This window comes from Emys orbicularis, chromosome 4, assembly GCF_028017835.1.
Source record: "Emys orbicularis isolate rEmyOrb1 chromosome 4, rEmyOrb1.hap1, whole genome shotgun sequence".
In the NCBI taxonomy this organism is placed as follows: domain Eukaryota; kingdom Metazoa; phylum Chordata; order Testudines; family Emydidae; genus Emys; species Emys orbicularis.
The window spans coordinates 109,585,174-109,604,501 of record NC_088686.1 but is presented as its reverse complement, the minus strand read 5'-3'; the positions used below and the strand labels follow the sequence as shown (position 1 = coordinate 109,604,501).

At 43.2% G+C, this 19,328-nt stretch overlaps 1 protein-coding gene across 3 annotated transcripts in view; it reads left to right on the top strand.

Moving 5' to 3' along the window:
* LRP5 (LDL receptor related protein 5) overlaps nucleotides 1–19,328 on the top strand; it is a 206,345-nt gene that overhangs the window by 185,988 nt on the left and 1,029 nt on the right. The window contains exons 16-20 of one of the 3 annotated variants that reach the window (XM_065402655.1): nucleotides 509–634; nucleotides 6,812–7,048; nucleotides 7,723–7,833; nucleotides 12,446–12,688; nucleotides 14,491–14,630. In XM_065402655.1, the coding sequence (XP_065258727.1) occupies nucleotides 509–634; nucleotides 6,812–7,048; nucleotides 7,723–7,833; nucleotides 12,446–12,688; nucleotides 14,491–14,630 (857 nt within the window). The remainder of the gene's footprint in view (nucleotides 1–508; nucleotides 635–6,811; nucleotides 7,049–7,722; nucleotides 7,834–12,445; nucleotides 12,689–14,490; nucleotides 14,631–19,328) is intronic. The other 2 variants (XM_065402657.1, XM_065402656.1) reach the window with 2 other exon arrangements.

Below are 19,328 nucleotides of genomic sequence, written 5' to 3'. Positions count from 1 at the left end.
CAACTGTACCTACTTTTTTTTTTTTTTTTTTTTTTTTTTTTAAATCTTGGCCCACATATGTATTTTTATGTGTGTGTACATATGTGTACTTCAGTTTTGTAGATAATTTTGGGGTCCTTCGAGATTAAGTGTACTGAAGAGGCCTTTTGTTTGGTTTAAACAAAAGTATCACGTCTCTTCTTGATGTCCAGTTCGCAGATGAAATACAGATGAAGTCTACTCATTCTTTAAGTGTAGTCTTTTACAAGAAGCTTCAACTAGTTTCTTTGCATCTGAGTTTCTAAATATTTAAAGGATTTCTGAGAAGTCCATATATCTTGGTGTTCAGGAGCAATTTTCCTAGAGAGACTATAAATCAGCTTTTGAGCAGTGACCTGGGAAGTCATGCATTTACTGTGTTCATGTCTAGTGAAAGTTGGTAGTTCTTACAGAAACCAGCTTTGCACTACCTGAACATCCTTATTTATTGACAGTGTACAGTATTCAATTCCATGTGTTGTTTATACAGCTGCACATCCATGTTCCCGTGACAATGGTGGCTGTTCACACATCTGCATTGCAAAAGGAGATGGAACCCCAAGATGCTCATGCCCAGATCATCTTGTACTTTTACAGAACCTCTTAACATGTGGAGGTAAGTGAATTAATTTAATAGGGCTTTTTATATAGGGCACACATATCCATAAAGACACTCAGCTCCTGGGGTCAAGAAGCCGCATAGTCAGATTTGGGCTTGACGGTGTCATATGTTTAAGGTGCTATTAAGTGTTAACAGATAGTCAAATGAGAATTTATTTTTAACTATCTTTGTTTTTAAAGGATGGGATTTTCAGAAGTCAACTCTGCTCTCATTAAAGTGAATGGTAAAACTCCCATTGACTTCAATGGAGGAGCAGTTAGGCCAATGCTGAGTGCTTCTGAAACTCCCTCTCAAACTGTATGTATTTGTAACTTTTGCACAGGTATTCTGTTAAGACCGGTCTTAGCTCTGCATGGTGGATCTCTTCTTCCATGTTTCAGTCTCCATCCATGTCCAGAATTTCCATCTGTGTCAACAGGAAGTGCATTCATAAGAAAGAGCAGAGTATGAGAACTCAGATCTGCTTTGCTTTATTTTCCTAGTACCGAGAACCAATAGAAGAGAGGGGGGAAATGGGGAAACGGAGAACACAAAGGCTCATGTACTCGCCTTCCTGCTAATTTACATTAGTGGTGCTTCCTTTCATCCCCTCTATTCACATGCATGTTTGCCCCCTCTCCTCCCAATGTGTGGTCACAAGTTCCGCTGTGATAAACTTTAACCTAGTCATTTCACCTGCACTTTCCTGAATGTATGTAGGCTCTGACTAAAGCTATCTACACAGTTCTGTAGGAAACGTGAGCCCAGATTCAGTGCTTGGATGCACACACACAGTTCCCCTGGACTTAACTGGTGCATCCATAGTCAAAACTTGGCCCTTACTCCATAAGGTCTGGTGTTTTGGTCTTTGAATCTATGTCTCTGTCTTCATTGCCAGCAAAATGCCCCTCTGGGCCTCGGAAGATTTAGCACTTGTATTGATACTTACTGAAGTTTGTCTGATGTGACTGATTTGCTTGTTGTGCTGTAAACTTGCTTGGTAGAGTGTGATCATGTTGCATTAGGCTGTGATGACATAGTGTGGCACAGGACAGTGCTGACATGTCATAAGACCATATGCGACATTTCGCAAACCCAGAAATTAGTGTCAGAGCATGACTTTGATGCACTCTGTTGCTAATAAAATCAAGACAATTCTGGCGATCCCAAGATGGGTAGTGACCCGGTTCATTTTACTAGCTCTCTTAATCCCCCACTTTATGCTTTCCTGCCTCTTTCACAATCCCAGGAGTTTTCACTATTTTTAGCACTGCACTTGCTGGGGGAATTAAAAAAACAAACTCACTTCTTCTGGGAGGCCTCATATCTTCAGTATTTTAGCTTTATCGCTGCACTCCAGATTTTTTAAAAAACATATTCATTTCTCTCTAGATTTCATGTGCTGGCTGAACTCTGACCTCCCCAGGGGAAGTCATTTCCATTATAAACTGTTTTCTTTCCCATGACCACAACACACTGTGTGGTTTCAGAGCAGTAGTGGTTACTTCTGGAAGCCAAAAAATAAATAAATCAGTCTACTCGTATTTCTCAATCTGTTGCTCCTGCAAGACATTGCCAGCGAGACATTTCTTACCTCCCACTGATTCATTATCTCCTGCTATAAATCTAACAAATTTAGGGCCTCCCTTTTGGTCTTCATTCATTTTTATCTTATCCAGAGCCTGCTAATACTTTCTGACACATCCTGTCTGCAGCATTAGCAACCCTGAGCCAGTATCTTTCAGTAGCCTGATAAAAAGGGGTTGCAGAGTGTCTGCCCACAGATGCTTTGACCAGTTTTAGGCCCAAATTTGTATCTGCTCAATGTAACGGGGTACAATATTAAATGCAGCTCAATGGCTGAATTCAGCTTCCAGGGAAGAGCCGGTCATTCTCATTTTCTGCATTGCCTGGAAATTTTGTGTCTGAATAGGAAATCCAGTTTAGTTTTAATTCCTGAGTTTTCCCAGTTATTTGGTGTAGGTGACATATTAGTTTATTCAGAGCTGTTAATTCATTGGTTACAGTTGAGTTACTCAGTATTGCCAACTCCAAGCAATCAAAAATCATGACTCAGACCTCAAAAATCAAAATTAGCTTAAAAAATCATGAGATTAAAAATAATAAATGTTGGGTTCTTGTTATTTGCCTTTTGGGTTTTGAGCTGCTGGGATACACTTGGGACACTTTTTCAAGCTTTTCTCCACAACCAAGAGGGCTAGAAACTTTATTTTAAATGAAAGATCAGATTTCTCATGTAGTCGCATGACTCTGGGAGATGGGGCTTTAAGAAAAACACCTATTGATTATTACTTCTCCCATTGTCACCAAGAGGGAGATTTTCTGATGCTGGCTGTTAAAAGAGAATTCTGTATTGCAAGATGGCCATGCTGGGCCATGTCTGGCCCCAGACAGATTTTTGCCCCAGATCTCTAAATGGCCTCCTCAAGGATTGAACTCACAACCCTGGGTTTAGCAGGCCAATGCTTAAACCACTGAGCTATCCCTCCCTGCAAGGAAGGCTCCATCTTCCTCCTGGAAGATCAGTATGAGAATTCTAACATTTCATTGATTTTTCAGACACTACCACTTAACATAAGACCATGCCTTATATATTCACTATAACACATGTGTAATGTGATAAGCCATTGTAGTTCTTTAACACAGCTGATTTACATATTCTAGGGAGGTAGTGGTATCTAGTGGCTAGGTCCTGGACTGGGACTCAGGAAATCTAGGTGGTTCTTCGAGCTCTTGGTCATGTCCATTCCATTGTAGGTGTGTGTGCTCGCCACATGCACCAGTGCTGGAAGTTTTTCCCTCAGTGGTATACGTAGGGGACTGCCTCTGGTGCCCTCTGGAGTGGTGCACATATGCACCAGTATAAGGGGTGCCACCGGCTCCCCCCTCCCTCAGTTCCTTCTTACTGCCAATGATGGTGCTGCAATGTCTCCTTGCCTTGGGCGTCTACTCCCCAGCCAGACATCACCTAGATACGGTCATCATGATCACGCTGCGGGTACTTATCTCCCTGCAGTGGTGGTCCAACACGATTCTGGTGTTGGAAGGTGTGCCGTTCGCGAGCCTGTGACCCATGGTCTCCCTGATTTCAGATGCATCCGACCTCGGTTGGGGAGTGCATCTCAGTACACTGCAGACTTGGTTTATGGTCACGGGAGGAGCTCGCGTTACATATAAACATCAGGGACCTCAGAGCCATCCATCTGACTTGCGGTGTCTTCCTTCCCCAACTGTCCGGTTGGGTGGTGCAGATGTTGACGGACAATATGGCCTCCATGTTCTGTGTCAACAGGCCAGGGGGGGAGCTCATTCGTTGGCTCTGTGCCAGGAGGCCCTCCATCTGTGGGACTTCTGCATTCAGCATGTTGTCCACCTGGAAGCCCCGCACCTCTCCGGCGTCCGGAACATGCTGGCGAATCGCCTCAGCAGGTCCTTTTTCTCTCACCACGAGTGGTCCCTTCAGTTGGAGGTCGTCAAAATGCTATTCCAGAAGTGGGGAACTCCCCGAGTGGACCTGTTCACCACCAGACAGAACAGAAAGTGTCATCAGTTCTGCTCTCTCCAGGGCCTTCGCAGAGGCTCACTTTCCAATGCCTTTCTCCTGTCGTGGTCAGGAGACCTGATGTATGCCTTCCCGCCAATTCTGCTCATCAGCAAAGTCCTCTCAGAAATCAAGAGGGACAAGGCATGAGTCATTATGATTGCCCAGCATGGCCTCGCCAGCATTGGTTTGGCATGCTCATGGACCTGGCCATAGCAGCCCCATGGCCACTTCCCAGCCGCCCGGACCTTCTCTCTCAGGAGCACAGGTGGCTCCTGCACCCGAACCTCGCCTCTCTCCACCTCACAGCTTGGATGCTGCATCGCTGAATCCAGAGGAACAAGCCTGCTCTAGTCATGTACAGCAGGTTCTCTTGGAGAGCAGAAAGCCCCCAACCACAGCAACTTACCTGGCAAAGTGGAAGTGTTTCTCCTGCTGGGCATCAGAGCAGAATATCTCCCAGACTCAGTCATCTCTGCAGTCTATCCTGGATTACCTGCTTCATTTAAAGCACCAGGGCCTTGCCTTCTCTTCAATCAAGGTGTACCTGGCAGCCATATTGGCCTTCCATCATCTCATCCAGGGTAGATCGGTATTCTCGCATGAGATGTTGATTGGGTTCCCGAAAGGCCTTGAAAGACTCTTTCCGCAAATCCGGGACCCAGTTCCCCAATGGGACTTCAACCTGGTCCTCTCCAGGCTGACCCTTTGAACCTATGGCTGCTTCTTCCCTTTCCCGCTTGTCGTGGAAGGTTGCATTCCTTGTAGCTATTACCTCGGCGAGACGGGTCTCCAAGATTAAAGCCCTCACTTCAGAGCCCCCATACACGGTATTCTACATGGACAAGGTCCAGCTGCGGCCCCATCTGTTCTTCCTGCCAAAGGTGGTATCAAACTTCCATGTCAACCAGGATATCTTCCTCCTGGTGTTCTGTCCAAAGCCTCACATGACCAATGAAAAGAGGTGGCTGCACACTCTATATGTCAGACGCGCTCTGGCTTTCTACCTGGAGCACACCAAACCCTTCCGCAGATCCACCCAGCTCTTTATTGCGATAGCTGACGGGATGAAGCGCCTTCCGGTGTCCTTTCAAAGGATTTTGAATTGGATCACCACCTGCATCCGAACTTGTTACGAGTTGACGCAGACTGTGCCTCCACCAGTAGTGAAGGCTCACTCGACGAGGGCACAGGCGTCTTCGGATGCCTTGCTGGCGCATGTCCCTATCCAGAACATTTGCAGGGCCGCAACATTTGCTGGGTCTTCGGTACACACGTTCACGACACATTACACCATCACTCAGCAGGCCAGAGATGACCGTGGCTTTGGCAGAGCTGTGATGCAATTGACACATCCATGAACTCCTTACCCTCCTCTGGTGGTACTGCTTGTGAGTCATCTACAGTGGAATGGACATGAGCAAGCAGTCAAAGAAGAAAAGACGGTTACCTTTTGTAACTGTTGCTCTTCGAGATGTGTTGCTTATGTCCATCCCATGACCCGCCCTCCTGCGCCATTCCAGAGGGCTCCAGAGCCGGTCCTCTATGGATACTATTGAAGGAAAAGCCTCCTGCACTGGTGCATGTGGCGAGCACACACCCCTACAATGGAATGGACATGAGCAACACGTCTCAAAGAACAACAGTTACGAAAGGTAACCGTCTTTTCAATCTCCAGCTCTGCCACTGACCTGTTGGGTGACCTTGAGCAAGTCACATCACCTCTCTATGCCTCAGTTTCCCCATCTGTAAAATGGGGATAATGATATTAACCTCCTTTGTAAAGCATTTGAGATCTAAAGTTGAAAAGTACTATATGAGAGCTAATTATTATTATTCAAAAGGGAGTGGCTTTGCTGTTCTGTTGTCATATATGTTTAAGTGCCTTTGACAGCTGGCAGCTGGTTCTTAACCCAGTCACTGATGTTTAATGCGATGCTGCTGGATGGGGCAGCAGTGGTGGAGATTGCTCCCAGGACCTCTGGATGACAGAGCATGAGCCTCTAGTGCCCAAGCCAAAGAAACACCAGATTCCTTAGCTTAAACCGTTGTAGCAGACTCATAAACATCTATACACAGACTAGCCACTAGACAAGGACAGAGAGACATACTGAGTAAGCATGGGTTACATTTGATTTAGGTAAATTAGTGACTGGTTCAGCCAGAATGCCAGTTTTGTTATAAAGATTATACTAAACCATGATCAGAAATATCCTAGGATAATGTAATTTAGGGATTAGAGTTGTGTGAAGCTAGCAGTTTGTGCTTTGCAAGTGGAAACTGATATTTCGTGAGTATTCGTTTATATGAAATCCATGTGAAAATCTCTTTGAAAAAGAAGTTGCTAACACAAGGTTACTTATTCAGAGTTCCATGCCACCAGTCCAGTTCTCAGACAACTAGACCATGCCTCTTCTGTCAGCATACACAGTTTTTTGTTACAAATTGGGAAACATTTATTTCCTGGGCAAAACTGTAAATTATCTCTTGATGAAAACTTGCCATTTTCACAGAGGAATTTCAGCATGGATGTAACAAGTTTTCCATCTGTGAAAAGTCTCTTTCACTTTTTTATATATAATCTTTTTATCAGGACTAAAATGAGTATGCGTGGTTTTTCTTTTCTCCAGAACCTCCAACTTGTTCCCCAGATCAGTTTACCTGTGCGACTGGGGAGATAGACTGTATCCCAATGGCATGGCGATGTGATGGATTTCCAGAATGTGATGACCGGAGTGATGAAGATAGCTGTCCTATATGCTTAGCAGCCCAGTTTCAGTGTGAGAAAGGACAATGTATTGATGCCCGCTTGCGGTGTAATGGAGAAATTGACTGCCAAGATAAATCCGACGAAGCAGACTGCAATAGTAAGATTTATTGTCCTGAGTGCCTGGCTCTAACAAACAGCCATCCATGATGTAAAGACCTTTCTTTTTACTCTGAAACCAAAAACGCAAAAATACGTTATGAAAAGCTTAAAACACGTGTTGATTCTGCCCTTCTCTCCCTCTTCATCTCTCCCCACCCCCTTTACTATGCCTCAAAGTATACATTTCCATAACTGCATAAGTTATCTGATCAGCTACTTGTAAGCCTTAGGGAAAATAAATACAGTCTATTTGAAATCCAAAGCAAACACAGGAAACAAACGCACAGGGCTAATTTGACTAAGACCTTGGATTGTCAGGATCTGAAATAGATTTCCTCTCCATTCTGTTGCCTTAATGGCATATTCTGTTTTGTGGGGGGAATTTTTTTTCAAGTTAATCAACACTTGTGTACTTCAGCTGTATAATTGCTCGTACGTGCCAGAATTACACACTGTCTAAACTGTGTGTCTTGCTGACCAATTTTCTCCTAAGTACTAGACAGTGACGCAGATATTCAGTTTCCAGGTGGATAAAGTTTAGTGTACACAGCAAGTGCTGTATGCGTTACGTCTGGGTTTCGTGAGATGTTCAGTTACTTCACAGAGCAGGTTATAATTTGATTTACATTAAGGTTTTGTGTGCTAACTAAATGGTTATTTTTTCCCTTGCAGCAATCTGTCTCCCAAATCAGTTTCGATGTGCCAGTGGCCAGTGCATCCTCATAAAACAGCAATGTGACTCCTTTCCAGATTGCATCGATGGTTCCGATGAACTCATGTGTGGTGAGAGGTCTTTCCTTGAGATTAAAGCTGTCTGCATTCATGCAGGAATTACATTCCTGCCCCGGTTTGAAGTGTGTATATTGACTGTTACTTCTATGGCTGGCCCTGAGTTTAGGGGGATAGACCAAGCTCTAGCTTGCTGCTAAACTCAGTCCTGTCTATACTGTAACACCTGCCCTGTTGGTGGCCTGATTACAACTCACTGGTAGCCTTGGAATTCATAGGGCTGCTGCACAGTTCAGGAACACAGTTAAAACAAGACTTAGCCCCATCTGCATTACAAGATCAAGCTCTAATTATGTCAAGAGATGACTATGTTGTGACCAGGGCCCCAGCAAGGTACCGTGAAGATAGGACAAGAGAGCATAGGAGAGACCTTGATTTCCTGGCTGAAATGTAATCGGAAGTTCTCATGACCAAAGCTGTATCTGAGTTATGGCTGAGCCTATAATGACTACTCCATTTTGCCCTTAGTTGCTGTTGACCCATTATTTTGTCAAATGCTTTGAGAAGCACGGAAGGCATAATGCAAATTCCATTCTGTTCTGCCCAAAACTGCCCCCGCTTTTCCCATCCCACCCCCACCTTCCATGCCTGGGCATACAGCTCATGAAGCTTTTGAATAGCGGGGAGGAGTAAGGACAGCCACTTTCAGCTACAAAGGGGGCTGTTTTAATTGAATGGTTGCAGCTCCTCGCTCTGCAGTGCTGCTGTGGGATAGAAGCGTAAACACCGCTCTTCTCGGAATCTCATATGAACAAACAAAATCAGTCACCGAGTTTATATAGCGAATGCTACAGATCATCTAAGAATGTCAGGCTTAGGGTGCTGGCTAATTGCCGGGTATTTAATATGTTGGGGATCGGCAAGTTTCTCAAGTATGAGAGGAAGCTGATAAGGGGTGTTGTGCCAGGTGGGAGAGGGGTGATTGGGAGAAGGAGCCAGGTTGGGGTACCTCGCTTCTTCCTCCCCTAGCTTGCATTATCCTACACATCCCATCTCTTTCTGGTTGGTTCCTGACCCACCCTTCCTCATGCTGGGAACCAGCAGTGGGAGGCATGTTTCATTAGCAACCGGGTCTTGTTGAACAGGTGAGAGCAGGGGGCAGCATTGGAAGGATGAGCTGGGCTCAGGGGGCTTTCGACCCATATGAGAGGGAGCTCTTCAAAAGCACAATAGGAGCAGGGGCAGGAGAAGGCTGGGAATGTAGGAGAAGCCTCATTAGGGGAGAAAAGAAAGTGGGAGCAGGAAAGGTGGTTGGCCTAGGAGAGGAGAAGAGCAATAGAAGATGAATTCATTTGGAAACTCATACCCTGGAGACTTCAGGATGAGTATTCTCCTGTTCCCCAATTGTCCCTTTTTCTCTAGCCTCCTTAACCCTCCTGCAGTCCTCACCCAATTCCTCTTTCTTAATAATAGTAAAAAGGTTTTTTTGTGCATTTGGCAGCATCTTATGTATAGCCAGTTTTCTTTCTTTTCTGCACTCAGTTAGGCCCTGATCCAGCAATTAAATCTGCACAGCCACAGTTGGTCTCCATGCAAGTGCAAGGATGCATACACAAGGCCCTGATCCTGCAATCAGATCCTCAGTTAGTTTCTTGCTTGATGAAAAATGTCCATTGGGGGAACAACAACAAAAAAATCTTTTACAAATTCAGGACTTAGTGTTCAAAGGATGCTTTATCGAAACTGGATTTTTTTTTAATTGGCCATTTTAAAACAAATCTAATTGAGTGCCCCTTTAAAATTATCATCTGATAGGTAGAATGGTTCAAACTCTAATTCTGAAGGCTGGATCGATCCTCCGCTGGTGTACATTGGGGATAACGCCAATGTTTTCAGTGGTACTAATCTGATTTGCACAAGCTGAGGATCTGGCCCCAAGTTTGTGCTGAGTTTTCGTAGGTTAACTTTGGCTGCATCAAAGAAATTAAAAATACACAAACACCACGGGGAGAGAAAAAGTACACTTCCCTCACCTACTGCCTCTGCAGCAATGGTTACACTAACATGTTATTCCCTGAGCTGTGTTGACATCAGTCGTTGATAGTGGGGCATGAAGATCCTTTTATCATGACATGATGAGCTGATCATATAATCTGAAGTAGTTGTTAAATCAGAATAGCTGTGTTATGCTCAGCTGCGTTCAAAACGCAGGAAGGATAAAAAAATCATTGATTTGCCAAATGGAATAGGACAAATGATAAACCAGTGCAAGAATTTGTATCAGATTGCTGAATGGGTTTGATTCAGCCTGTACTTGTTGGTGCGCTGAGCTAGCGTTTCCCTCATGGCCACCTAAGAGATTCTGCAGGATTTCAGATTTCATTTCATTAAAAAAGACACCAGAGTTTGCTGAGCCGATTCAGCTCCTGATTACGTCACCTCTGCCGAGCCGGCCATAAGTCTTTGACTCAATGACGTGACCCAGGGCCCCGCCGTTGCCTCAAGAACACACTGTTAACTCTGAAAGCTAATGATACTGATTAATACATTTTAGTGTGTTGGCTATTTCAATCAGAAAGTCACATATTTTGGGATGTTGGGCAAAATTTCAGAAGAGCTATCACCATGTTTTAAAAACCAAAACGTCTGCCAATGACAAAAATGAACAATAACCAAACAAAGTAATTAAAATACACATATGATGCTGTCACTTTGGCATTATACTGCATTGAAGAGTAAAAAAGAAACTTTTACAAATGCAAATGTGACAGAAAAACTCTTTCTCTCCTCAGAATAGAAGTGAGAACAGTTATTTTCTAAAAATGTAAAAAAAAAAAGAACATTTTAAATCCTAAGGATTTATTTGTTTTTAGGAGGGAAAGTAAACTAATGGTTATAATACATTCAACCACTGAAAAATCAAAACAATGTGTGTATAGCCAATCAACAGTCCCATTCATTATTCAATAATTAAACTGTTCATCAGTTAATAAGATGGGCAGAATTCTCACAGCTCTATAAATGAATGGGTTTTCTTCCTGTCCTTTAATGATAATTTTATTTCAACATGATATGTTATTGTATAAGTTCAACAGAAGGCATAGCACATGTGGAGGTATTCTTGGCTAAACGAGCACGTGTTGGTTTACAACATAAGTGGTCTCATTTTATTCCAACTGTGATTTGATTCTTCAGCTAAAACTGACATGGGAATGACACAGATAACTTTCTATGAAAATAGAGACCAGAAGATAAACTGCATTATTGTTATTGTTTATTATTTGTATTATTGTAGTGCCTAATTGTATGTCTACACTGCAATATAAGCCCAGGGTTCACATTCAGGTTCAAGCCTAATCCCCTCCACCCCCTTCCGTATACACACACATCACGCTAACCCAGGGCTTGGATCCAGGACCCGACAGGGATGAAGGGTCCTAGCCTGAGTCAAGCCAGGAGTCAGGGTTCAAGCCCTACTGCTTTGCAGTGTAGACTCAGCCCCTCTGGACTTGTGCTCTGACGTCCACCAAAAGTATCCCACAATACCACAGGCCGAGTTTCTTTGTCCTCTGGACAGTCAAGTTTTCCCATGCTGCACCATGAACAAAGGGATAGAATGGCCACACTTTGGGAGGGTGCTAGGAAGTCTGGGTGATTGGACTCCGGCCCGCATAATGCAGTGTAGATTCTGGAGCCCCAGGGTGGGACCAAGGGTTCAACCATTCCTAACCTAGAATTACAAAGGAGTGTAGCTGTTCAAGCCCTAGGTTAACAAGCCCAGGTGGGATAACTTGAGTTCTACTAACTCGCGGCTTACATTGCAGTGTAGACATACCCTAAGATTCCCAGTCATGGACCAGGACACTCTTCTTCCCATCACATAACACAAGTCTCTCGTGTGCTCCCTCTATTATGTCCGAGGTTGCCCACTGATAGGTCTAAGGATCTAGGCCGATCTGTGTAGTTCTACAGTGCAGCTCTCTGGCCATTCTCATCTTTAACATGGCAGTGACCTCAGGCCCAGTGTGCAGTACTCCATATTAATCTGTGCTGCAGTCTGCTCTGATTTTTCTTTTATAAATTAGGGACCTGATCCTGCATGGGACTACTCAGATGAGTAAAGTGATTCACGTGTGATTCAATGCTTGCATGGCTGTACAGCAAACATGACCTTAGGTTGGGTTAGGGTTGAATTCCCCCATAGATATCATGAATATGGTATGAAGTTATTTCTGGCAGCTGACTTTTTTCCAACCGAACAAGTTTATATCATTGCTGTTACAACAGTGAAAAAGTCTCATGTTTTAAAGGGACTCTTTCAGCTTGAAATCTAGACAATTTTAAAAATTAGTTAAAAGTGGCTTCCAGTAAATTATTAGAGGGCAAAGTGTAGGTGAGGTCGGAAGATCCCTAGCCACTATAGGTGGAGGAGAGGAGATGTAAAATCTTGCTCAATAATTCAGAATGTAGAAGGCCTGAGGGACACTGTGTGTGCGTGTGTGTGTGTGTGAATGTAATGTAAATATTTGCATAGTGCACTGTGTGAATGATTGTATGATCATTCTATCTTGTTCCCCTTGGCCTGGGGTTTTAGGAGCAAGTATGGAGGTTTTTCCAGAGCAGCATCATATACATCAATGTAATGAATTTTTTTTCCTTTTTTCAGAAAAAAACACATCCTCAGATGAACCTCAACCCCACGTTAGTGCTATTGGACCTGTCATTGGTATCATACTGTCCCTTTTGGTCATGGGAGGAATGTATTTTGTTTGCCAGCGAGTGGTGTGTCAGCGCTATGCTGGACCCAATGGACCTTTTCCGCATGAATATGTCAGCGGAACCCCTCATGTCCCTCTTAATTTTATAGCTCCAGGGAGTTCTCAGCATGGCACTTTTACTGGTAAGGATGGTAAGGATCCTGCATTTCATCAGTACTATTATGTTACCTGGATTTTATTTTCACAGGATACTAACTGTGGGGCTGGTTTTTGTAGGCACCAAAGCAAGTTAGATGTCAAACGTCCATTGACTTTCAGTGGGACTTTGGTGCTTATCTGCCCATTGGGCCACATTTGCAAAAGTTTTTAGGTGCCAAAAGATGCAGATAGGTTTCTTTCAGTGGAAGTTAGACACCTGGGTGCTTTTGAAAGTTCCATGAGATGCCTAAATTTTTTTTTTAATCTTCCCCTTAATAGTTACTATGGAGATCATGGGTATGTTCTTGGGCATTGCCTCTAACCCCTCTGCCATCCCCACACACAACTCTTTTACCCAAGTTTGATGGTACTTAAACCAGGGCTAGCTGGACCAGCTGGGGGTGTAAATTAGAGCTCAGGCGCCACTGTCACTCAGACTGATAACCCACCCACTTTGCAGTGAGGACTCAGCCTAAATCACTTGAGTGCTGATAGTCCTCCAGTGCCTTCCCACGATCGCCCTGGGTGCCCAGAAGGACAGACAAGTTCTTCCACAATTCACTGGGAAAGAATAGCAGAGCTATTCAGCTCACGACAGCACATAGAACCGCAGGGTACACCCCTAGAAGCCCTCTAGAGACACAGGCGAATGCAGCCCCAATGAGGACACAGTAAATTAGATATGGCTTTGCAGTGTGACTGCTTATACCTGGAATAGGCTAACCCAAGTGTTCAGACCCAGGTGCTAATCACCTGGGCTAACTCTTTAGTGAAGACATACCTCAATTCCCGGCTCCGTTGAAGCCAGTGGTGCTGTGACAATTTATACCAATGGAGAATCTGCCCCTAGATGTTGGAACTATGCAGGAAGAAGGCAGCATGGGCTGTGAGAGCATGACAGCTCCAAAAGGGATACGTGCCACCTGATATGATTGATTGTCAAAATAATGTAAGTTGTGTAGGCTGCATCTCTATGAATGAAACACCATGTTTTCCATGAGTACTTCATGGGTGGCAAAACCTTCAAAAATAACTTCTAAACCAAATGTTTCCCTGATCATCGAAGAGGCTTATATTGTACCATATACCCATTACGAAACTAGTCCTCTGAGTTTTTATGGAGACAAGACCTGGTCAGAAAATAGGATTTTTTTCCATGGAAAATGTTGACAAAACTGAAAAAAAAAAATTGCTTTTGTCAACATTTTTCATCGAAAATGTGGCTTTTTTGGCAAAATATCCGAAATGGAAATATTTTGGTTTTCAAGCTTTTATTTTCTCCATGAAATACTGAAATCTTCTGTAGAAAGCAGATGCTTCTCGCAAAAAAATTTAGTCAAAAACCCAATTTTTGGTCAAAAAACAATTTAAACAGAAAACTTTGGGGAGACTCCTTTATTGTCCAGCTGCTGTCAGTCACTGGCTCAATGCAACAGTGAGTGATACATTAATTTAATTTACTTTAAAGTTGTGACTTTGGATTGTGACATGGCCGTATTCTTTGACTTTCAAAGTAAGTAGAGGATCATAAACCGAATAATCCATGCATTGGCAAGAAGACTTGAGGAGGAAGCTGTAAAACGGAGTTGTACTCTTGGCTGGTAGCAGAAGAAAGATTTTGTTCTTAATAAGGAAAGTAATGAGCTTTAAATTAACAAGACTACTTTCTCAGACAATGAGGGCTAATGGAGCTACATTGATTCACATCAGCTGAGGATCTGGCTCTCTATTACAATGGCAGATAAGATTGTAGTTGGCTAATCATGTATCCCTGTCTTGTTCTGGTTCCATGCAGGCATCTCTTGTGGAAAGTCTATGATTAGCTCCATGAGCCTCATGGGAGGAAGTAGCGGTGCCCCTCTGTATGACAGAAACCATGTTACTGGAGCCTCTTCTAGTAGTTCATCTAGCACTAAAGCCTCTTTCTACCCACAGGTAAGTCTTGAAAATGTGTCTAACAGGAGATAAAGGGCCTCCCATTTCTGTCCAAAAAACTGACAGATTAAAACTTGTGCTACTAGAGAAATGCTAATAAAGACGGTCTTGGATGATGTCATTTAGCAGTGGGGCAATCCAGTGCTCACTGAATTCAATAGAATGGCTTCCATTTATTCCAGTGAGCATTGCATCGTGCTCGTGGTCTTTACCATGTTGTGTTATTAAAAAGATGCTCTTCCAGGACATTCCTGTGCTCTTTTTTGGGGGGGGGTATGGGTGTTCTTACATCCCGAGTACTTGTAAATATCTAGTCCTCTGTCTCTGCTGAACTCTGTCACTGACCTGATGACGTTTGGCACTGCATCAAGCATCAAGCATGCACAGGAGTGAGAAAACAAACAAAACACAGCCGGGGGAAGAAAACACTCAAAAACTAAGCTTGGCTCATTGTTTATCCAAAGTGTTTAACTTTAATTCAGAAAACTAAATGCAAGCACCAGAAAAACAAAGTGGCACCATTGTATGTTGCTGAAGCTTAAAACATTTTGTGGTTTTTCAGCTGTCTGGTTCTGGATTTTACATGATTTACTGTTAGAAAATGAGATTCTTAGTCCCGAAACCAAATTTCCATAAGTGAGGAAATAAGCCTGTAGAGGTTAGGAAATGAAAAGGGAGAGATGCATGATAAAACCCAATGAGGAAGGGGCATTGGTGATTTATGGGAGAGGGATGCAGAAATTATTTGCACCAGCATCTTGTTGTACAGTTGTTTTGCTGCTTCTCAGCATCACTGAGCAAGCAATACATGCATTTATTCTTCTGTTTACATGAGCTTTCAGAGCCAGCCTCTCTAAGCAGTAGAAGTTCTTTGACAAAAATGATTAAGATGGTCCATACTGCAGTTGAGAGCCAAATTAGTATGTAAAGGGAGGTGGGTGTACACATGTTTACATATAAACAGTTAATATGTTATAATAAATCAGAAAAGAATTTGGAAGCCGGTATGTATTGTTCTTGTGTCTAGCAGTAACAATAATCTTATTTCTTAATTTTTAAGGGGGTAGATGGGTGAGGGAAAATTGTGAATACAACTGAACTGTCTATTGGATCCTGCAATACAGAAAAGCTTGGTTTGATTTCTTTTCCTGGTTCCCCACTCACTAGGACAACAAAGGAGTGAGTCAAGAGTCTGTAAAGATATTTGGAACTCCAACTTAGCAGCCCTTTTAATTCAATTTTCGTGGGGGCAGGAAAACCACCAGGATTTGCTGGTCAACTTTATAGTAGATAAATAGTGCATACATGGGTGTCACCTACTGATTAAAAATGTAAATAGTTTACATATGTCAATCTAAATGAGCAAGGAAGCCTAAGAAGTGGTCTGTAAACAGGTTTTATATCGCTGTAACTATACCAGTTTGGAAATCGATACAGTTGAAGTGGTACAGACCTCTAGTGTGGATAAAGTTATATCAGTGTAAAGGTGCTTATATTAGCATAGCTCATTCTTCTAACTTCAGGGATTGTACCACTTTAAATATATCAGTTTCAAAACAGATATAGTTAGAGCAATACAAAACCTGTGTGTAGTCAGGCTCTAATTGTTCCTACTTCATTGTTATCCTTCACTGTGTTAATTGAGGTCAATAAAAAAGCACCAAAGAGATAAGCTTCAAACACAGGTCTGATATTTGAAGCACTGGGGATGGAGAGTTATGACCAGAGATCTAATGAGTGGAGAGGGGAAGAAGTGTGGTGTGCTCTAAGTTTTGCTGATGATCCCAATCTCTCCATGTCACTTCAGAGTAGCTGGGCACATCTGGTAAAATGATCAGCAGCGATATACTGAACAGTGCTAACATTTAAATTGCCACTAGCTAGCAGGGGCAGACTGGACAAAAAAAATAAGTGGTTGTATTCTCCTACACTACTCTGCTCAGCTCCATTCACAATGCAAGCTCCACCTAAACAAGACATCAATCATAGCAGATTGTGCAGCTCTTTGTGACCTCCCACTAACACAGAGGTCCACAACAATTGAGCTCCCCAGTGCAAGCCACCACTTGTAACATAGTCCTTGGTTGAGTCATCTGCAGGGATAGAACACAGGTTCTCTGGATATAAAATCTGAACCTTTACTGCTTGAGCTAAAGGACCGGGTACATTAGCTTGGAGGCTGTGGCAGACTCATAAACCTCTATGTTCACTAGCCACTAAATGGGACCAAAGAGTCGCACTGTGTAAGTTTGGGTTTCATTCATTCGTTCTATGAAGCAGCAGGAAGATAGCTAGTGAGTCTGTTCACTGAAGTCACTGACAGATTAACTGCGCAACAAAAGCATTATGCTGCAGCACAAAGAGAGGCCAGCAAGAGGTACTTTGCCTCCACAATATTGTCCGGATTTGTTTTGAGCTGTGGCCATTTTAGTTAATCCAAGCTGCCTTCACTTGGTACCTGATTCAAGTGCCTCCAGACATGAGGAAATTTCCGGTTGCAGTGAGGAAAAAATGGAGTGGCTTTGGGCCAAGATGCCTGGTTTTATGAGCACGGAGGGGATAAATGTAAGGTCATATCTGGTTGAGCTAGGCCAGTGCTCTGCACTGAAGTATTGAGGTGCTGGGGGTCCTTTTTACACATCACCTCCTTCGGACCCACGTTTGTGAAGGCCTGTGGGGAACAACAGGGTTCATTGCTGAGGGAGACTGAATGCCTCCCTTAGGGAAGGTGAGATGCCAGATTCTCTTAAGGAAGCTGTTGTGCAGCCTTTACTCAGTAAACCATCACTTGACCCTGACGCTCTGGCCAGTTATGATCTGATAGCTAATCCTCCAGTTTTAGTTTAAGATTATGGAGAAAGGCTGTGGCAAGACAACTCTGAGCTTCTAGCTGTCTCTGGTCATCTTCCTAGTTATTGTGGCTACTGCACAGACACACGAGTGGTGTTGATGGATGTTCTCCTGGCAATCGATAAAGATCAGGGGCCAGATCTTCATCTGGTGTAAATCAACATAGTTCCATTGAAGTCAATGGGGCTAGGCCAATTTACACCAGTTGAGGTTCTGGCCACAGGTGTTAAAGCTAACCTCAGTGAGATCTGCTGACTTTAATATGAATTGTGAAGTGTTGTTGACTCAGCTGATAACTCTAATAGGAGTGGATGGAGCTGCTCTTGGATGTGTCTGTTCCTTTCTTGCTAAGTGTTCCCATAGGTTACTCTTGGGCAATCGCTCATCATCCCTTAAAATGTAATTGTGTGGAGCTCCATAGGGCTGTGTCTTTTCTCCCTTCCTGCTGGACATGTATGCAAGACTGTTGGTAGGGTTAGTGTGGAAGTGTTGTTGTGGTACTTTCCCCCTGAGTTAATACTGATGACATGCCCCAGCTCAATGTTGAGACCACTGTGCTGGTGGAAGTTCAGTTTTTCAGATGCAGCATAAAACTGAGGTCCTGGCCACTTGTGATAATTAAAGTTCCTTTGGCATTTTTAATAAGAATACAGATGTTAATCAAATTCCTGCTCAAATAAAATGTGCCGTTTCAGTGGATACATCATTCTTCATCTCCCTATGGTGCAGTGCTAAATAACTGCTGCCTTTTACCCCAGAAGTAGCTGTATTTTAGTGGTGACTGAAGTGATCCCTTACCTTCTTTATAAGGGTGTGGAGGCTTAACATGATATTTATAAATCACTTTCAGATCCTTGGATGAAAGGCACAAAGCGTTATTATTTTATCTGTGTTTTATTGGTGCTGAAGATCACATTTCTCTTTCCACTGACAGCGGGGGAGGAGGGATTGGGTGTATATTGAAGAGGGTAATGAATACCTAGCGGCACATTCCCATCTTACTGATCAGTGATTTATGCATGTCACTCCACTGGGAGGCAAGGATGTACCCATTAGTATTGTTGTTAAATTGAACTGTGCTAGAAAGAACATGAAATACATGAAGTGTTACTGCTCACTTTGTTCCTCTAAAAACGAATAGACTGGAATATTTAAAAAAAAATGAGGGGAGGCGGGGGGATTTCCACTGCATGTTTGTGTTAAACTTGAAGCATAATTAATGCTATTTTCTTAAGGGCTGTAAGGGCTGCCAACAATTAATTAATTAGTCATTTTTTGGGTGCAGGATGAGGGCGATTTTAAGCATTCATGGCTAATAGCTTCTTTGCATTGCTGACCTTGTCAAACTGGTGTGATTTTAAAAATAGTAGTAAAAAAAGTTACTGGGAAAACATGGAGTGAACTGGTCCTAGTAAAGGAACTCAGGCTCCTGGATGTAGCATTGATTGGGACAGGATAAGAGCTGGGGATGGAGGAGGCTCCAGGTCCATTAGTGTCTGACAAGGAAGAGATCTGTCTATATGACCATAAATAAAGGAAGCTCTTGTGATTAAGGCACTAGGTAGAGACTCTGGAAAACTGGGTTCAGTTCCTGGCTCCACCACAGCTTTCCTGTGTAACACTGGACAAGTCACCTAACCTCTCACTTACGTGGTAGGGAACCGTAATTCCCTCCGCTGCAGGAATCAGTGGCTGAAATTCTGTGGCCTGTGCTATGCCTAGACTAGAAGATCACAGTGAACCCTTATGGCCTTAAAAAAAAAAAATCTATGAATCCTTATGAAGCTACATGTGAAAACAAGGAAGGAGGCTAGACTAAGGATGAGATAATAGCAACCTATGGGAGAT